This window comes from Ochotona curzoniae, unplaced genomic scaffold (genome assembly GCF_017591425.1).
Source record: "Ochotona curzoniae isolate NIBS_2020 unplaced genomic scaffold, NIBS_Ocur_1.0 scaffold_1852, whole genome shotgun sequence".
NCBI lineage: Eukaryota > Metazoa > Chordata > Mammalia > Lagomorpha > Ochotonidae > Ochotona > Ochotona curzoniae.
The window spans coordinates 58,196,725-58,211,696 of NW_024467087.1; the positions used below are offsets into that span (position 1 = coordinate 58,196,725).

Sequence of the window (14,972 nt, forward strand, 5' to 3'; positions counted from 1 at the left end):
GGGGGATAAGATTTACCAAAAAAAAGCGACCTTTTCAGTTCAATCAGCTAAAGCTGCAAATAAGATTAAAAACCTAAAAAGCTGCAGGGAAAGCAGGCCTGTGTGCAGGAGGGGAAGGCAGAGGGGGGCCGTTACCATGGCTCTTCCTATTTTCCCTTTGTCTGGTGGCCCTACGGGATTGGCCAAACCCGTCAGGGGACTGCAGAGCACCCCCGCCCCCTTCCCGCCCGGCTCCTATTGCGCATGCGTGGAGAAAGGGGCCGGGGAGGAGGGAGCAGGAGTGCTGGTGCAAATAACCTCGAGTGAACGAACAAAAAGCGCAGAGGCGGGGTTTGGTCACAACCAAACTTGGCTATGTGCCTTTACCAAGACCCCACTCTTCTTATTGGTCAGACATCTTCAGCGCCATTGGTCCGAGAGGCAAAGGCCTGGGTCTGCCCCAAGCTGTGCCTGCTTCCGGAGCCGCAATGAAAACGGTCAATTGTGATGCCGCGTGCAGGCATTGCTTACGGCATGTCCGTGGGGGCCTGACGGGGCTTTGTGCGACTACCGGTAGTTGAGCGTACAAGCAAGTGTCCAAGATGCCGCCCAAAGGAAAAAGTGGTTCCGGAAAAGGGAGCAAAGGTAGAGCTGTCAGAGAAGTCAGGGAGAATGGGAGGGGGTGATAAGGGAGGAAACAAGAGACTCCCGGAGGCCGAGACGGAGGCACTGAGTGGCCAGTGTCCCCACTGGACGGCACTGTTTGTCTGGCTCTTCTCCGGTGAGGCTTAGAAAAAAGGCATGAAGGGCAGGGGCGGGTAGGAAGGTTGGCGGAGCTGTCGGAATCCTTTAAGATGCAGTGCTGGATAGTAAATAGTACTAAGGGGTGGTTCCTTAGAGGCGAGAATTGGGGCTGCCATTTCTAGGTTATTAGAGCTGTAAAAGTGACTTTCATTTTAAAAAAATCTACATTGGTTATGTTCTCAAGATATGGCTTACAGAATGATGTGCCCAATACGTGGGAAAGAGTCATCTACATAGCAGAAATGTGTGTGTTAGGCACAGTGCTTAGTTCTGGGGGTTTGAAAGCAAGACACAGATCTTACGGACATAGTGAGGAAGACAGAAGTATAGTGATTATGAAACACATAATAAATGCAATGTTGAGACATGTGTATGAAACATGGAAACTGAAGAAGTGCTTCATCTAACCCCAGCAGAGAAGGGAAGACTGCTAGAGGCGAGTTAGGCAGACCAAGATGACCAAAACATTCCCACCAGCCAAAACTATAGGGCGATAATGCACAAACCATGTACAGTTTTGCTAGGATAAAAATTCAAAGCAGAAACTAAGACCAAATCATGAAAAATACTGTAGGAGAGATCTCAGAAAGTTCACTAAAATTTTTACTATGAGAAAACTGCATTCATTTCCATTTTTTTTTTTTAATGCTTGTTTTCTACAAATGTTGAGGTAGCCATGTATGACTTTTGCTTCAAAATCAGGAAGCTGTGAAAAGAGATTGTTGCAGTGGTCCTGGTGACAGACAGGGGGTGGCCAGAATTAAGGTAGTGGTTATGGGAGAAAAAACAGTGATTGTGCAATGGACTGATGGCCCAGAACCTGGAGAGACCAGTCAGTTTGGGAGAAAGCGGGTATGGCCTATCAAGCACAGCAGAGTGGCCCGATTAAATGAAGACTGGGGGCCCTGCCACAATAGCGTAGTGGTTAAAGTCCTCATCTTGCACGCACCAGGATCCCATATGGGCGCCGGTTCTAATCCTAGCGGCCCTGCTTCCCATCCAGCTTGTGCCCTGGGAAAGCAGTGGAGGACGGCCCAAAGCCTTGGGACCCTGCACCTGTTTGGGAGAGCTGGAGAGAAGTTCCTGGATCCTGGCTTCGAATCGGTACAGCTCCAGCCGTTGCAGTCACTTGGGGAGTGAATCATCAGACTGAAGATCTTCCTCTCTGTCTCTCTTCCTCTCTGTATATCTGCCTTTCCAATAAATAAATCTTCAAACAAAAAGGAGGACTGGAAACAATACTGTTAGATTTGGGAATGAGAGGTGGCCTTAGGCAGCAGAGGGAGAAAGGCCGGAGTCAGATTACAGGGACCAGGGACTGACAAGGAAGGGCTAAAGTTGCGGACAATCAGTATGTACAGCCATATAAGATTTTTTTTTAAAAAGATTTATTTAGTTTTTATTGGAAAGTCAGGTTTACAGAGAGGAAGACATCCACAGATTCACTCCCCTAAGTGATAGCCATGGCCGATGCTAAGTCAGGAACTTCTTCTAGGTCTCCCACACGGGTGCAGGGTCCCAAGACTTTGGCCTGTCCTCAACTGCTTTCCCAGGTCACAAGCAGGGAGCTGGATGGGAAGCAGGGCTACCGGGATACGAACTGGTGCCCCCATGGGATCACAGTGTGTGCAAGGCAGGGACCCTAACCACTAGGCTACCACGCCAGGCCCAACCTTTAAGGTTTTAATGAGAAAATAATGGAAGTAGGATGATAGAAGAAAAACAATTAAAAGAAAGTTTTATTTTGTTGAATTTCTTCTGCATGGGGAACCCTCGCACGGTTTAGTTGAAGGATCCAATAGAGACGTGAAGATGCTAGGAGTGCAATACAGGAGAAAGGAAGGGCTAGCACTATGGGGAAGCAGTTGGCCTTTGAGAAGGGACACATCATGCTTCATAAAGAGACAAAGGATTGATTGTGAAAATTGGAAGCAGGAAGGGAAACAGGATGGCGTTAAAGAGATTGTGTTTAGTGGCCTCGAGTGATAAAGAGCTGTTTTTTTCAGACTGAGGAGCTGGGATTCCGTAATATTTTTGGAGGAGTGCTAAAGGTCTGAGTAGCGTAATGGGAGAGGGAATGAAGTAAGTGAAAGTATTAACCTCACAGCTGAGCACCTGACCAAGACTGAAGACTCGCAGTGTAATAGTATTTTAGGAAATGGATGTTGAACTGGACACTTAATCCAGTTATAGTTCTTAGGAATGTCTAATAATAAGTATGTAGCCATTGGCAACAGAGTTAATATAATTTGATACTAGCAAATGCTGCCAGTGATTATTAATCTGAATATCAGTGACATTTCTTAGGAAAACATCGGTAAGCAATGGCGTAGCGTTGAGGAATTTGGGTGTGAGTGTGTTCTTTAGGCCAATATGGGTAGTGGAAAATTTTATTTAGGATGTGTTCTCAAATATTTTACTTACCAGAATTGTGACTTATTGAATACATAATTTGGAACATATGAGAAATCTTACAAGAGCAAAGGTCGTGCCCATGGAAGATTGGATTTGAAATTGGAGCCAGAGGGCTCTTGCTTACCCATTAGTATGCTTATGCATGTGTGTGATTCCCATGAAGGGTTTCTGTAAGGCATGGATATCCTGCTTAATCGAGGTAAGTGTCAGGTTCACTCAGCTTGATGTGGTCAAGTGGCAGAATGTGCTTCAGAAGCTTGGTGCCATGATGAAAACGTCAACTCGTGTGTTGGACTCTTCTGTAAATGTTAGGGCACAGTCTAAATGAGTGCCTGTCGCCTTTTCTCTCCAGGAGGAGCAGCTTCGGGGAGTGACAATGCAGACAAGAAGGCTCAAGGTCCCAAAGGTGGTGGCAATGCGGTGAAGGTGAGTTTCAGTTCCCTTTTTGCCCCCAGCTTACCTCATTCTTAGGGGCTAACCTAGCACTCATAGAAAAAAAAATCACAACAACACGATGTTAAAAAACATGGACCAGTCTCATGAGAAGTGAATCCTTTGAGATATTTTCTCAAATCTTTTCTCAGAAATCCAGGATTTTGTCATAAATTATTGTTCCATAAAATATATTAAGTTAGGTGCTGGTGCCATGGCATCCTATATGGATACCAGTTTGTGTCCCAGCTGCTCCACTTCTGAAACAGCTCCCTGTTGATGTGTCTGAGGAGGCAGCAGAGGATGTCCAAACTGCTTGGGCCCCTGTACCTGCCCTGTCTTTCAAATAAATCATATTTTTTAATATTTATTGACTTTTACTGTAAAGTCAGATTTACAGAGGAGAGACAGAAAGATCTTCCATCTGCTGGTCCACTACCCAAGTGGCCACAAAGGCCAGAGCTGAATCGATCCGAAGCCAGGAGCCAGAAACCTCCAGGTCTCCCACATGGATGCAGGGTCCCAAAGCTTTGGGCCGTCCTCGACTGCCTTCCCAGGCCACAAGCAGGGAGCTGGATGGGAAGTGGAGCTGCTGGGATTAGAACCAGTGTCCACATGGGATTCTGGCGTGTTCAAGGCAAAGAGTTTAGTCACTAGGCTACGGTGCTGGGTTCTGTGCCACACTTTTTTTTAAGATGTCACCACTTGGGGCAAAATGGGTAAAGGTACAACATGCTACTTCTCACAACCGCACAAGAATCTGCAATTATTTCCAATAAAACTTAATGAAACGGGCCCGGCGCGGTGGCGCAAGTGGTTAAGGTCCTTGCCTTGCACGCCCGGGATCCCATGTGGGCGCTGGTTCTATCCCAGCAGCCCCGCTTCCCTTCCAGCTCCCTGCCTGTGGCCTGGGAAAGCAGTCGAGGATGGCCCAAAGCTTTGGGACCCTGCACCCGCGTGGGAGACCCGGAAGAGGCTCCTGGCTTCGGATCGGCATAGCATCGGCCGTTGCGCTCACTTGGGGAGTGAATCATCGGACGGAAGATCTTCCTCTCTGTCTCTCCTCTCTGTATATCTGCCTTTCCAATAAAAAAAAAATATATAAAAATAAATCTTTAAAAAAAAAAAAAAAACTTAATGAAAGATTTAACCCTTACCTACTTTCCCAGCTAGTTCCATGCCACTCCTCTGCACACTCTTCATGGATGGCCATAATGAACTTACTTTTTTCAGAAAGTCAAGATATTGTTTACATATATATATTTATTTTTAAAGATTTATTTATTTATTGGAAAGTCAGATATACAGAGAGGAGGAAAGACAGAGAGGAAGATCTTCTATCCAATGATTCACTCCCCAAGTGAGCGCAACGGCCAGTGCTATGCTGATCCGAAGCCAGGATCCAGGAACTTCTTCCGAGTATCCCATGCAGGTGCAGGGTCCCAAAGCTTTGGGCCGTCCTCTACTGCTTTCCCGGGCCACAGGCAGGGAGCTGGATGGAAAGTGGAGCTGCCGGGATTAGAACCGGCGCCCATATGGGATCCCAGTGCGTTCAAGGCGAGGACTTTAGCCACTAGGCCACCACGCTGCCGGGCCCTATATATTTATTTTATTTTTATTTGAAAGCCAGACCTACAAAGAGAAAGAGAGAGAGAGAGAAAGAGAAAACAAACTTGTATCTGCTGGTTCACTTCCCAAATGGCTGCAACAGCCAGGGCTGAGCCGATCAGGAGCCAGGAGCTTCCTCCAGGTCTCCCACATGGGTGCAGGCAGCCAACACTTTGAACCATCCTCCACTGCTCTCCCAGGCTGTGAGTGGGGAACTGGATCGGAAGTGGAGCATCTGGGACATGATCCAGCACTAAGCGCCACAGTAGGAGGCTTAGTGCACTACCCCACTACCCTAGCCCCAGGTTATCTTTTGAAAGCCATACGCAGTATAGGAGTTTCTCAGGGTAGGTGATTTTAAAAAGCAACTTATAAGGCAAAAATTTCATATAGCCAAAGATATCCTAGAACATGTCTTAGTAGAGATCAATATTATCAGTTCTCATCAAGCCCCCCCAAAAAGCCAAATAACCTCATCACCCAGATGGTAATAATGACCCCTTTGGCAGTCAGATATCATATCAAGCACCCGGGTTGTACTTAGGGGTCAAGTTTGTTTAAAAATGTTATTTTCATTTAATTTGAAAGCAGGGATGGACAGAGAATTTTTGTCTGCTGGTTCACTTGCCAAAGGCTCACTGTAATGAGGGATGGGCCAAGCCAAAGCCAGGCGCCAAGGATTCAGTTTGGGCTTCCCACACAGAGAGCAGACACCCAAGTGCGTGAGCCCCGGCCTGCTGCCGCTCAGGGTGGGCATTTGCACGAGCTGGCTAACAGCGGCGAGCTCGTACTTGAACCACACGAGTAGGATGTGGCCACTTCATTGCTGTACCGCACGCAGTACCTGAGAACCATGTTTTATGAAAGCTTAACTTTGGACATCAGAATTCCACTTTACTTGTTGGATGCTGATTTAAGAATGGAGGCCAACTACTGGAAAAGCAGATTCACGTCCCTCAGGGGGACAAGTTCAAGAGCAGGACCATCTCACCATTTACATTTTCTCTTTTTCCTCTTGCCCTTTCTGCACATGGCTGAATGCAGATGAAGCAGTCACACTGCTACACTGACATAGTAGTTAACTTCCTTTAACAAATCACTCCCACCTAGACGATGGTAACAGGGACCATGTCTTACTCAGTGTTTTTGTTTTGCTTAATTTCCAAAGTGTAACACATTGGCACCAAAACAGATGCCACTAAATCCTAAATGAACTAATGAATCCAAGAATAGGCTCTCATATCCTGTCCGAAATATAGAAATTATCTTGCCACATACTACTGGGTAGTGTAGTTCTGACTGAGGATTAATTATATTTTATTATTAATTACATTGCATTATGTGACACAGTTTTATAGGCGCTGGGATCCCCCCACCCCTCCCCGCATGGTGGACTCCTCCACCTTGCTGCATTGCCACAGTTCAAGTTCAGTTGGGGTTCTTTGCAAGCATATACCAAGCATAGAGTCCAGCATCTTATTGTCCAGAGAGGATTAAATTTTTACACAGCAGACTTTTTGCTAGGATTAGGTTAAAGACTTCAAGTAATTATTTGCTTATTTTCTCTCACCTCCATTTTCCAGATCAAGGCTGTGACTTATGGCTTACTAGCAGGGAGCTTTCTATCTTTTTGTTTGTTTGTTGTTTAAAGATTTATTCATTTTTTATTGGAAAGTCAGATTTACAGAGAGAAGCAGAGACAAAGAAGGATCTTCCATCCACTGGTTCACTCTCCAAGTTGCCCAACGGCCGGAGCTGAGCCGATCCAAAGCCAGGAGGCAGGAGATAGACACTAAAATAAATCTTTTAAAAAATGTATTTAGATCCTCCTAGTATGTGAATCGGCCATTTCTCAGGAAAAAAAAAAAAGTATTGTATGAAACCAAGAACTTAGATAATTGCTAAAAGACACCTCTGCTAAACGAGCAAGTAAGGGTAGAAAGTTTCCTTAGAAAGCTGCCTGCTGGGGCTGATATGGTAGCCTAGTGACTGAAGTCTTCGCTTTGCATGCCACGATCCCATATGGGCACCTAAAGTTTTGGGGCCCTGCACCCATGTGGGAGACCCGGAGGAGGCTCCTGGCTTCGGATCAGCTCAGCTCCAGTTGTTGCGACCACTTGGGGGTGACTCAACGGATACAAGATCTTCCTCTCCCTCTCTCTCTCTCCCTCTCTCTGTCTATCTGACTTTCCAATAAAAATAAAATAAATCTTTTTTAAAAAAAGTGTAGTCAGGATCCTGCCTGTCCTGTATCTGCACACCTTCCCTCCTGCTCCTAGCTCTGCCTCCTTTCATGAGATTTCATATATTTGAAAGGCAGGCAGACACACACACCCATCCCCATCCATCCATCCATCCATCCTTCATCTGCAAGTTCACTCCCCAAATGCCTGCAACAGCTGAAGCTGGACTCCATGGGAATCTTCCACGTGGCTGGCAGGGACCAAGTACGCTGGCCACCACTGCCTTCCCGGGTGCATCAGCGGGAAGTTGCATTGGAAGAGTGTAATCTTGCATGTCAGCGCTGTTGAATCATGGTGGATAGCCTTCTGGAGTTGGCCTTTTTTTCCCACTCAGCGTAGTTGGAGACTGTGTTCCAAGTTATGTTTAACGATACTTTGTCCCTTCGCATTACTGAGCACTGTTTCCTGAGTGGGAGTGCTATTGGAGGTTAAACCATTTAGCTCTTGAAGTGCAGCTGGCTTGGTTTGTAGCATTCTTGAAAGCCCTGGCAGGTGAAGAACCCAAGGCCTTCCACCCTCTTAGGCTCCTAGCTCCTTCCCAGGGTGCCATTGTGCTTCAGACCTCAGCCAGGTGCCCAGGCCCTGTGCTTGCGTCACTATGAACTGTGCTGTCTCTCATCACAGCTTTCCACCTTCCCGTCGTCTTCCTGCCTCCTTCGGCCGTGTTCTGTTCTCTTCACATACCGCAGGCATCCTGTGTTTCTTTTCCTCTCCCCTCTATTTCCTGTAAACTCAAAACTAGATGTGACAACTTGAGCACTGGATTGAATTCTGGCTCCTTTGCCTTTCAGTCATCTGCCTGCATCCACCTGCCAAACTAAAAAGCAGAATCAACCCAGGGGTTTGCTTTCCTCCTACTGAAACACAGCCCTGCAGGGCCCTCCTGGAGAGACATACAGCTATTGATACTGAGGCCGCGAGGGCCTGGCCTTAAGCTAAGTAACCCCTCAGCCCTGCTCAGCAGCCCTTGGCCATTTGCCTCATGCCATCTGCCGCCCACCTTCACTCAGTTAGAGGAGGATCTTTTCCCGTGGTTCTCAGCCCTGGGTGGACGTCAGATTCATCCAGGCAGCTCTGCAGAAATGCCTCTATTTCCACGCCAGTCCCAATTGCAACAGACCCTCTGGGAGTTGAACCTGGATCCTGGCATTTATTTTCTTTTATTGTACTATACTACATTCGAGTCTTTTTTTAGAAGCTCTGGGGGTGATTTCAATATGCTGCCAGGATTGAAAAACACTGATCTAGTCCTAACAAGGTTGGTGTGAAGACTTAGTGACATGATGTACATAAAGCACTTAACACAGCGCCTGGCAAATATTAAGGTCCTGGTAACTTTGGAGTATTTTTACTGTTTCCAAATATTCTTTTAAAGAATTGGATGGTCTGGGTCTGGTATGATGGCTCAATTGGTTAATCCTCCCTTGCAAGCACCAGGATTCCATATGGTCATTGGTTTGTATCCCAGATGGTCCACTTCCCATGGAACTTCCTGCTTGTGGCCTGGGAAAGTAGTAGAGGACGGCCCAAAGCCTTGGAACTGTGCACCTGCATGGGAGACCTGGAAGAAGCTCCTGGCTCCTGGGTTTGTATCTGTTCAGCCCTAGCTGTTGCAGCGATTTGGGCAGTGAGCCAGTGGATGGAAGATCTTTCTCTCTGTGTCATCTCTGTAAATCTGCCTTCCTGATGAAAATAAATAAATCTTTTAAAAAGAAAAGAATTAGATGGTCTAATGACATTAAGAAATTGCTTTAGGAGCCAGTGCTGTCACATAGTGTGTAAAGCCACTGCCTGTAGTCCAGGCATCCCATATGGGCACCAGTTCATGTCCTAGCTGCTCCACTTCTAATCCAGTGCCCTGAGAATGGCCTGGGAAGGACAACAGACAATGGGCTTCTGCACCCATGTGAGAAAACCCAGAGGAAGCTTTTAGCTCCTGGCTTTGGCACAACCCATCCGTGGCCATTGCTGCCATCTAGGGAGTGAACCAGTGGGTCTCTCTCTGTATGTCTGTCTCTCCAAAACTTTCAAATAGATAAATCTTTAAAACAAAAAATGCCTTAGATTAATCTGATCATACCTCCCTCATCACCTTTTGTTCTTTAAGGCTAGTTTTCCAGTGTTCTAAATACCAAGCTTTGGTCCTTGGTTTTTCTCTGCCCTCCTTTCTCTGCTTTATCTTTAACCTTTCCCTCTTTACAGTATCTTCATTCTGAAAATACATTCAGAGATCTTTAAATATGTGTGTGTGATTTTTTTTTTTCCTCTGCCAGAGCCCTTCTCCTTTTTGGAAACAAATGAGTCAAGCGAGTGGCCCCGCATGACATGTTCCCTTCCCACTTTGCATTGCTTCTTCAGTGGGCCTCTTATGCTCTGGCCTCCACACTTAGCACTTTTCTGAAACTCCTTTTGCCAAGGTCATTAGTCGTTGCTTAACTTAGTGCATTCCTTATCTGCTCTCCTTGCAGCCCTTCGCCCTGTTGACCATGTCCTCCTTGAAACTTTCTCCTCTCTTGGTTTCTGTTGCCCTTTCTGTCCTCCCTGCTCGATCTTTCCTTTTTATGCTGCTTTTGGAGCTGTTTTCTTTGATGCTGCTGAACCATGGATCTTCTCCAAGGCTGTTGTTAGCCTTCCTTCCTCTTCACGTTCTGCACAGCCTCCCTGGGTGATCTCATCAGCTCCCGCAGCTTCAGCTGCTTACCACACCCAAGCTTTTTCTGTAGCTTGGCTCTCTTCCAAGATGCAAATACACAGTTGCATGTTGGCCAGTAACACTTGCAAGCCTCATGGGTACTATAAACTTGCAATCACACAGTCCAAATCAGGCCACTTGTTTGTTCCTTTGTAAAGAAGGAGCCAGTATCTCTTTCTATGAGTGCTGAATGTACTTTCCTAGTAATTGAATCAGAAGGTTGCCTTGTGAGTGTGGAAGCAGAAAGAGGGACGCAGTATAGGAAATGTTCTAGGGCCTGGCGTGATGGCTCAAATGGGTAATCCTTTGTCCTGTAGTGCCATCATCCTATATGGATACCAGTTGATGTCTCACCTGCTCTGCTTCCCATCCAGCTCCCTGATTGTGCCCTGGGAAAGCAGTCGAGGATTGCCCAAAGCCTTGGGACCCTACTCCCAAGTCAGAGACCTGAAGGGGGCTCCTGGCTCCTGGCTTTGGGTCAGCTCAGCTCTAGCCATTCTGGCCATTGGGAGAGTAAACCAGCAAATGGAATATCTTTGTTTCTGTCTCTCCTTCTCTCTGTAAATCTGCCTTTCCTAAATAAATAAATAAATAAATAAATAAATCTTTATTTAAAAAAAAAAAAAGAGAAGAAGCAGCAGCTGTTCTGACCATGCTGCATGAATGCCAAACGAGCCATTCCTTTTTTCCATAGGTGTAACTGGATATTCTTCATCCCCCTTTCCTGGACAGTATTGGGCACATCCCTCTCCTTTGATATGTTCATATCTCTTGTGTTGCTCCTCTAGTCAGAATTATTCCCCTGGACCAAGAATGCTCTCCCCACCCTCCATTCCAGCAGTTAACCCTTGAAGATAACCTGGGTTGTTTGTCTCTAATGACCAACCTTTAGTCCCTACCCCAATATATCAACTGATACTGTTTGAATGAGAAATGAGAAATCCTGCAAAAACAATTATGTTGACAGGATAATCTTTAAGACTTTAGTGTTCTGTTTTTTTCCTTTTTTATTTTATAATTTTTTTTTTAATTTTTACTATAGATGATGCTTACCTGGTAGCTCGGGATGGGAAGGATTGGGAGTCAGGGAATCGTGGCTGTGATCATTGTTTCCAAGTTTTCCATTTCTTCTTCCTCTATCTGGGGAAAGGGGAGAGGGAAGGAGAGAAGCCACACTCAGCCTCCTAGCTGCCCCAGTACCCAGGGATGGGGAACAGCTTAGCCACCCAAGACTGACCCAGGGTCCTAATGTGGCATACGCTCTGAGGATGCTGCCCGGATGATTTTGATAGTCCTGAAATATTGTTAGTCTCACCAATCCAAGAATGAGGGAACACTTTCGATGTCCACTGCTATCGTAATCCACCTTAGAATCTCCAATTGCCCAGATATTTGCTGTCATATTTGGGCTGGGGTAGTTGTCCAGTCTGTTCTGTTCTCCTTCTTCTGCTATGGTAACAGATGTCTTCTGAAGGCCCCAATAGGTTGTCATATCCTGAATGTGGATCTGGGTCAACCATCCACTACTCCGTCATTTCCACTATTGGAAAGGCAGATCAGATTTGTCGAGAGAAGGAGAGACAGAAAGATTTTCCATCTATTGGTTCACTCTCCAAATGACCACAAGGGCTGGAGCTGAGCCAATCAGAAGCCAGGAACCAGAAGCTTCTTCCAGGTCTCCCACGCAGGTGTGAGGTCCTTTCCCAGGTCACACGGAGGGAGCTGGATGCAAAGTGGAGCAGCCAGGACACAAACCAGTACACATATGGGATCCTGGAGATTGTAAAGTGAGGATTTAGCCATTGAGCCATCGCACCAAACCCTATAGTGTTCTTTTTTATTTATTTATTTATTTATTTTGACAATCTTTACATAGTTAATTGGGGTAAAAAGATCCAAGGGCTATAGGAAAGTGGGTAAGACTATTATTTCCATATTGTTTCCTTCATGTTTAAAGGAGGATATTAAGGGAGAAGGCCCACCCAGTTTCCCACCCAACCCAGGTCCCAGATGTGGGGTATGCTCTGAGGTTCTTACTCAAGTGGTTTTGATGGTTCACCAGTTAGGAATCGCTGCCAATCTTGCCACTCCAAGCATGATGAGGTCTTTGAAGAATCCACTAATTGACATAGTTCATCATAAAGTCTCCGTTTTCCCAGTATTTCTCTGCCAACATATAGCTCAGATGGTTGATTGACCTGTTCTGTCTTCTGTCTTTTCTTGGTTAGGGTTCTGAGTCCAGCATTTCAATTGGGGATATCCCCAAAGAAACTTTGTCTGAGGTGTTCCCAGACCAGATTCTTGTGTGTTCTAACAAGCACAGGGCCCGGCACAGTCCATCACCCCAATCAGCTGGTGGTTGCAATTGCTGGGTTGGTTTTGTTTCCAGCGCTGTCTTCCACTGGAACCAATGGGTGTTGCAGTCCAGCCTGGTTCTGCCCAGCACATACTTGGCCCTTGCATAAACCAGTGGGAGCTGCAGCCTAGTTAGCGACCCACACGAACCCCCACCAGGCGGTGTTCTTATGAAACAATTTCTGAATGTAAATATAGATCACATCTGAATACTTTACTGGGGTTAAGGATTCTGAATATTTAACATGATCCTTTTTCACAGTGTTGTGTCTTAGGGAGGCTCTATACATTAGGAGACTGGCAAAGAAATATTTCCTATTGGAAATACTCATATCATCCCTGCTCTGATGAAATAGCACTTGCTGGGGCCTGGCGCAGTAGCATAGTGACTTAAGTCCTCACCTTGCATGCGCCAGAATCCCATATGGGTGCTGGTTTCTGTCCTAGCTGCTCCACTTCCCTTCAGCTCAACTCTAACCATTGTGGCTACTTGGGGAGCAAACACAGCAGAAGGAAAATGTTTCTCTCCATTTCTCCTTCTCTCTGTAAATCTGACTTTGCAATTAAAAATAAATAAATCTTTAAAGATTTATTTTTTTAATTGGAAAGTCAGATATACAGAGAGGAAGATCTTCTGTCTGTTGATTCACTCCCCAACGGGCCACAACGGCCAGAGCTGTGCTGATCTGAAGCCAGGAGCCAGGAGCTCTTCTGGGTCTCCCATGTGGGTGCAGGGTCCCAAGGCTTTGGGCCATCCTCGACCGGCGTCCATATGGGATCCCTGCATGTGCAAGGTGAAGACATTAGTCTAGTCTACTGCAACTGGCCCAAAAATAAATAAACCTTAAAAAAAAAAAGAGTGGATGGGGGGGAGTGCTACGCAGTAGCCTAGTGGCTAAAGTCCTCGCTTTGCCCATGCAATGATCCCATATGGGCACCAGTTCTAATCCCAGCAGCCCTGCTTCCCATCCAACTCCCTGCTTGTGGCCTGGGAAAGCAGTCGAGGACAGCCCAGAGTATTGGGACCCTGCACCTGCATGGGAGACCCGAAAGAGCTCCAGGCTCCTGGCTTCACATTGGCTCAGCTCTGGCCATTGTGGTCACTTGGGGAGTGAATCAGCAGACAGAAGATCTTCCTCTCTGTCTCTCCTCCTCTCTGTGTATCTGACTTTGCAATAAAAAATAAATTAATAAAAAAAAAAAAAACAGGGTCTCCAGAGAAGGTCTCCCTAAGAAGCTGTTGAACTTATCTGGACAATAAGATGCTGAACTCTATACTTGGTATATGCTTGCAATGAAAGAATCTCAACTGAACTTGCACTGTGGTAATGCAACAAGGTGGAGGAATCCACCATAGGGGGAGGGTTTGGGGAGGGGTGGGGGGAATCCCAGTGCCTATAAAACTGTCACATAATGCAGTATGTGATTAATTAAATTAAAAAAAAAACCAGGGTCTCAACCATCCTCATGTTTCCCCGTCCTGCTATCATTGAGAAGCATGCTAGAATATGGGACCTTCCTGCAGCCGGGGGCCTGTTCATCGTCCGCATCAGGTTCTGCAATGCTGTCCTGGTAAGGGAAATGGCTTTGTCACCAGCACTCAGCTGGGCATGCTTCCAGGAGTTTCCATTGTCACAAGCTCACGTGTTCCATTGCTCATCGGGTAATCAGGATGTCACTGCTAAACTGAGGAAGCATTGGGGTCTCTCCGTGTTATATGTGCGTACTCTCTTCCCACAGGTCAGACACATTCTGTGTGAAAAGCATGGCAAGATTATGGAAGCCATGGAAAAGCTGAAGTCTGGAATGAAATTCAGTGAAGTGGCTGCACAATATAGCGAAGATAAAGCCAGGCAAGGGGTATGTTGCTGTTGTTTAAAATTTGCTGCCATCTTCAGAGTAAACACAAGAATGGTTTGGGTTCTGCCATTGATTGTAGCCACATTTTGGCTTAAAGTTCTTAAAAGCAGGAATGTCCCACTTGGGAAGAGTGGAATGACAGTCACTTGGGTCTAAACCTAGTCACGACCGGACTCGCACAGCTAAGCTCAGAGTGCAGCAGTACTGAGTGCTGATGTGGTCAGCTTAGGCTGAGCCTCCTGATGCAGCCCAAGTGATTCAGCAGATATAGCCCTAGCATTCATACTAGGAAAATCAAGCTACAAAACTGTTCCCTTTTCAGTGTCACTTGATATCAGCTGTCTTTTTGTGTTTTTCAGGGTGACTTGGGTTGGATGACCAGAGGGTCCATGGTGGGACCATTTCAAGAAGCAGCATTTGCCTTGCCTGTAAGTGGAATGGATAAACCTGTGTTCACAGACCCACCAGTGAAGACAAAATTTGGCTATCATATTATTATGGTTGAAGGGAGAAAATAAAATCACATAAATAAATTTGAGATGTTTTGTTTCTTTGAGAGGACTGAACAATCTTTTGCGAACTGT

General features: G+C 46.1%; 1 protein-coding gene across 2 annotated transcripts; it reads left to right on the forward strand.

The window, feature by feature from the left end:
* The first annotated feature begins 509 nt into the window (after positions 1-509).
* PIN4 (peptidylprolyl cis/trans isomerase, NIMA-interacting 4) lies at positions 510-14,944 on the forward strand. Of its 2 annotated transcripts, none has more exons than XM_040999804.1 (4): positions 510-624; positions 3,551-3,624; positions 14,269-14,388; positions 14,748-14,944. In XM_040999804.1, exons 1-4 carry the CDS (start codon positions 582-584, stop codon positions 14,904-14,906), a joined length of 396 nt encoding a protein of 131 aa, XP_040855738.1. In that variant the 5' UTR covers positions 510-581; the 3' UTR covers positions 14,907-14,944. The 2 variants fall into 2 exon arrangements, with proteins under 2 accessions (XP_040855738.1, XP_040855737.1); XM_040999803.1 differs by lacking the exon at positions 510-624 and adding an exon at positions 664-760.
* Positions 14,945-14,972: the final 28 nt, after the last annotated feature.

What these genes read in the sequence shown, in the direction of transcription:
- PIN4 (XM_040999804.1), top strand. Translation starts at nt 582, where the DNA reads ATGCCGCCCAAAGGAAAAAGTGGTTCCGGAAAAGGGAGCAAAG. An exon ending in TTCCGGAAAAGGGAGCAAAG is followed by an intron (nt 625 to 3,550) that starts GTAGAGCTGTCA and finishes TTTTCTCTCCAG; the next exon opens with GAGGAGCAGCTTCGGGGAGT. An exon ending in AAGATAAAGCCAGGCAAGGG is followed by an intron (nt 14,389 to 14,747) that starts GTATGTTGCTGT and finishes TGTGTTTTTCAG; the next exon opens with GGTGACTTGGGTTGGATGAC.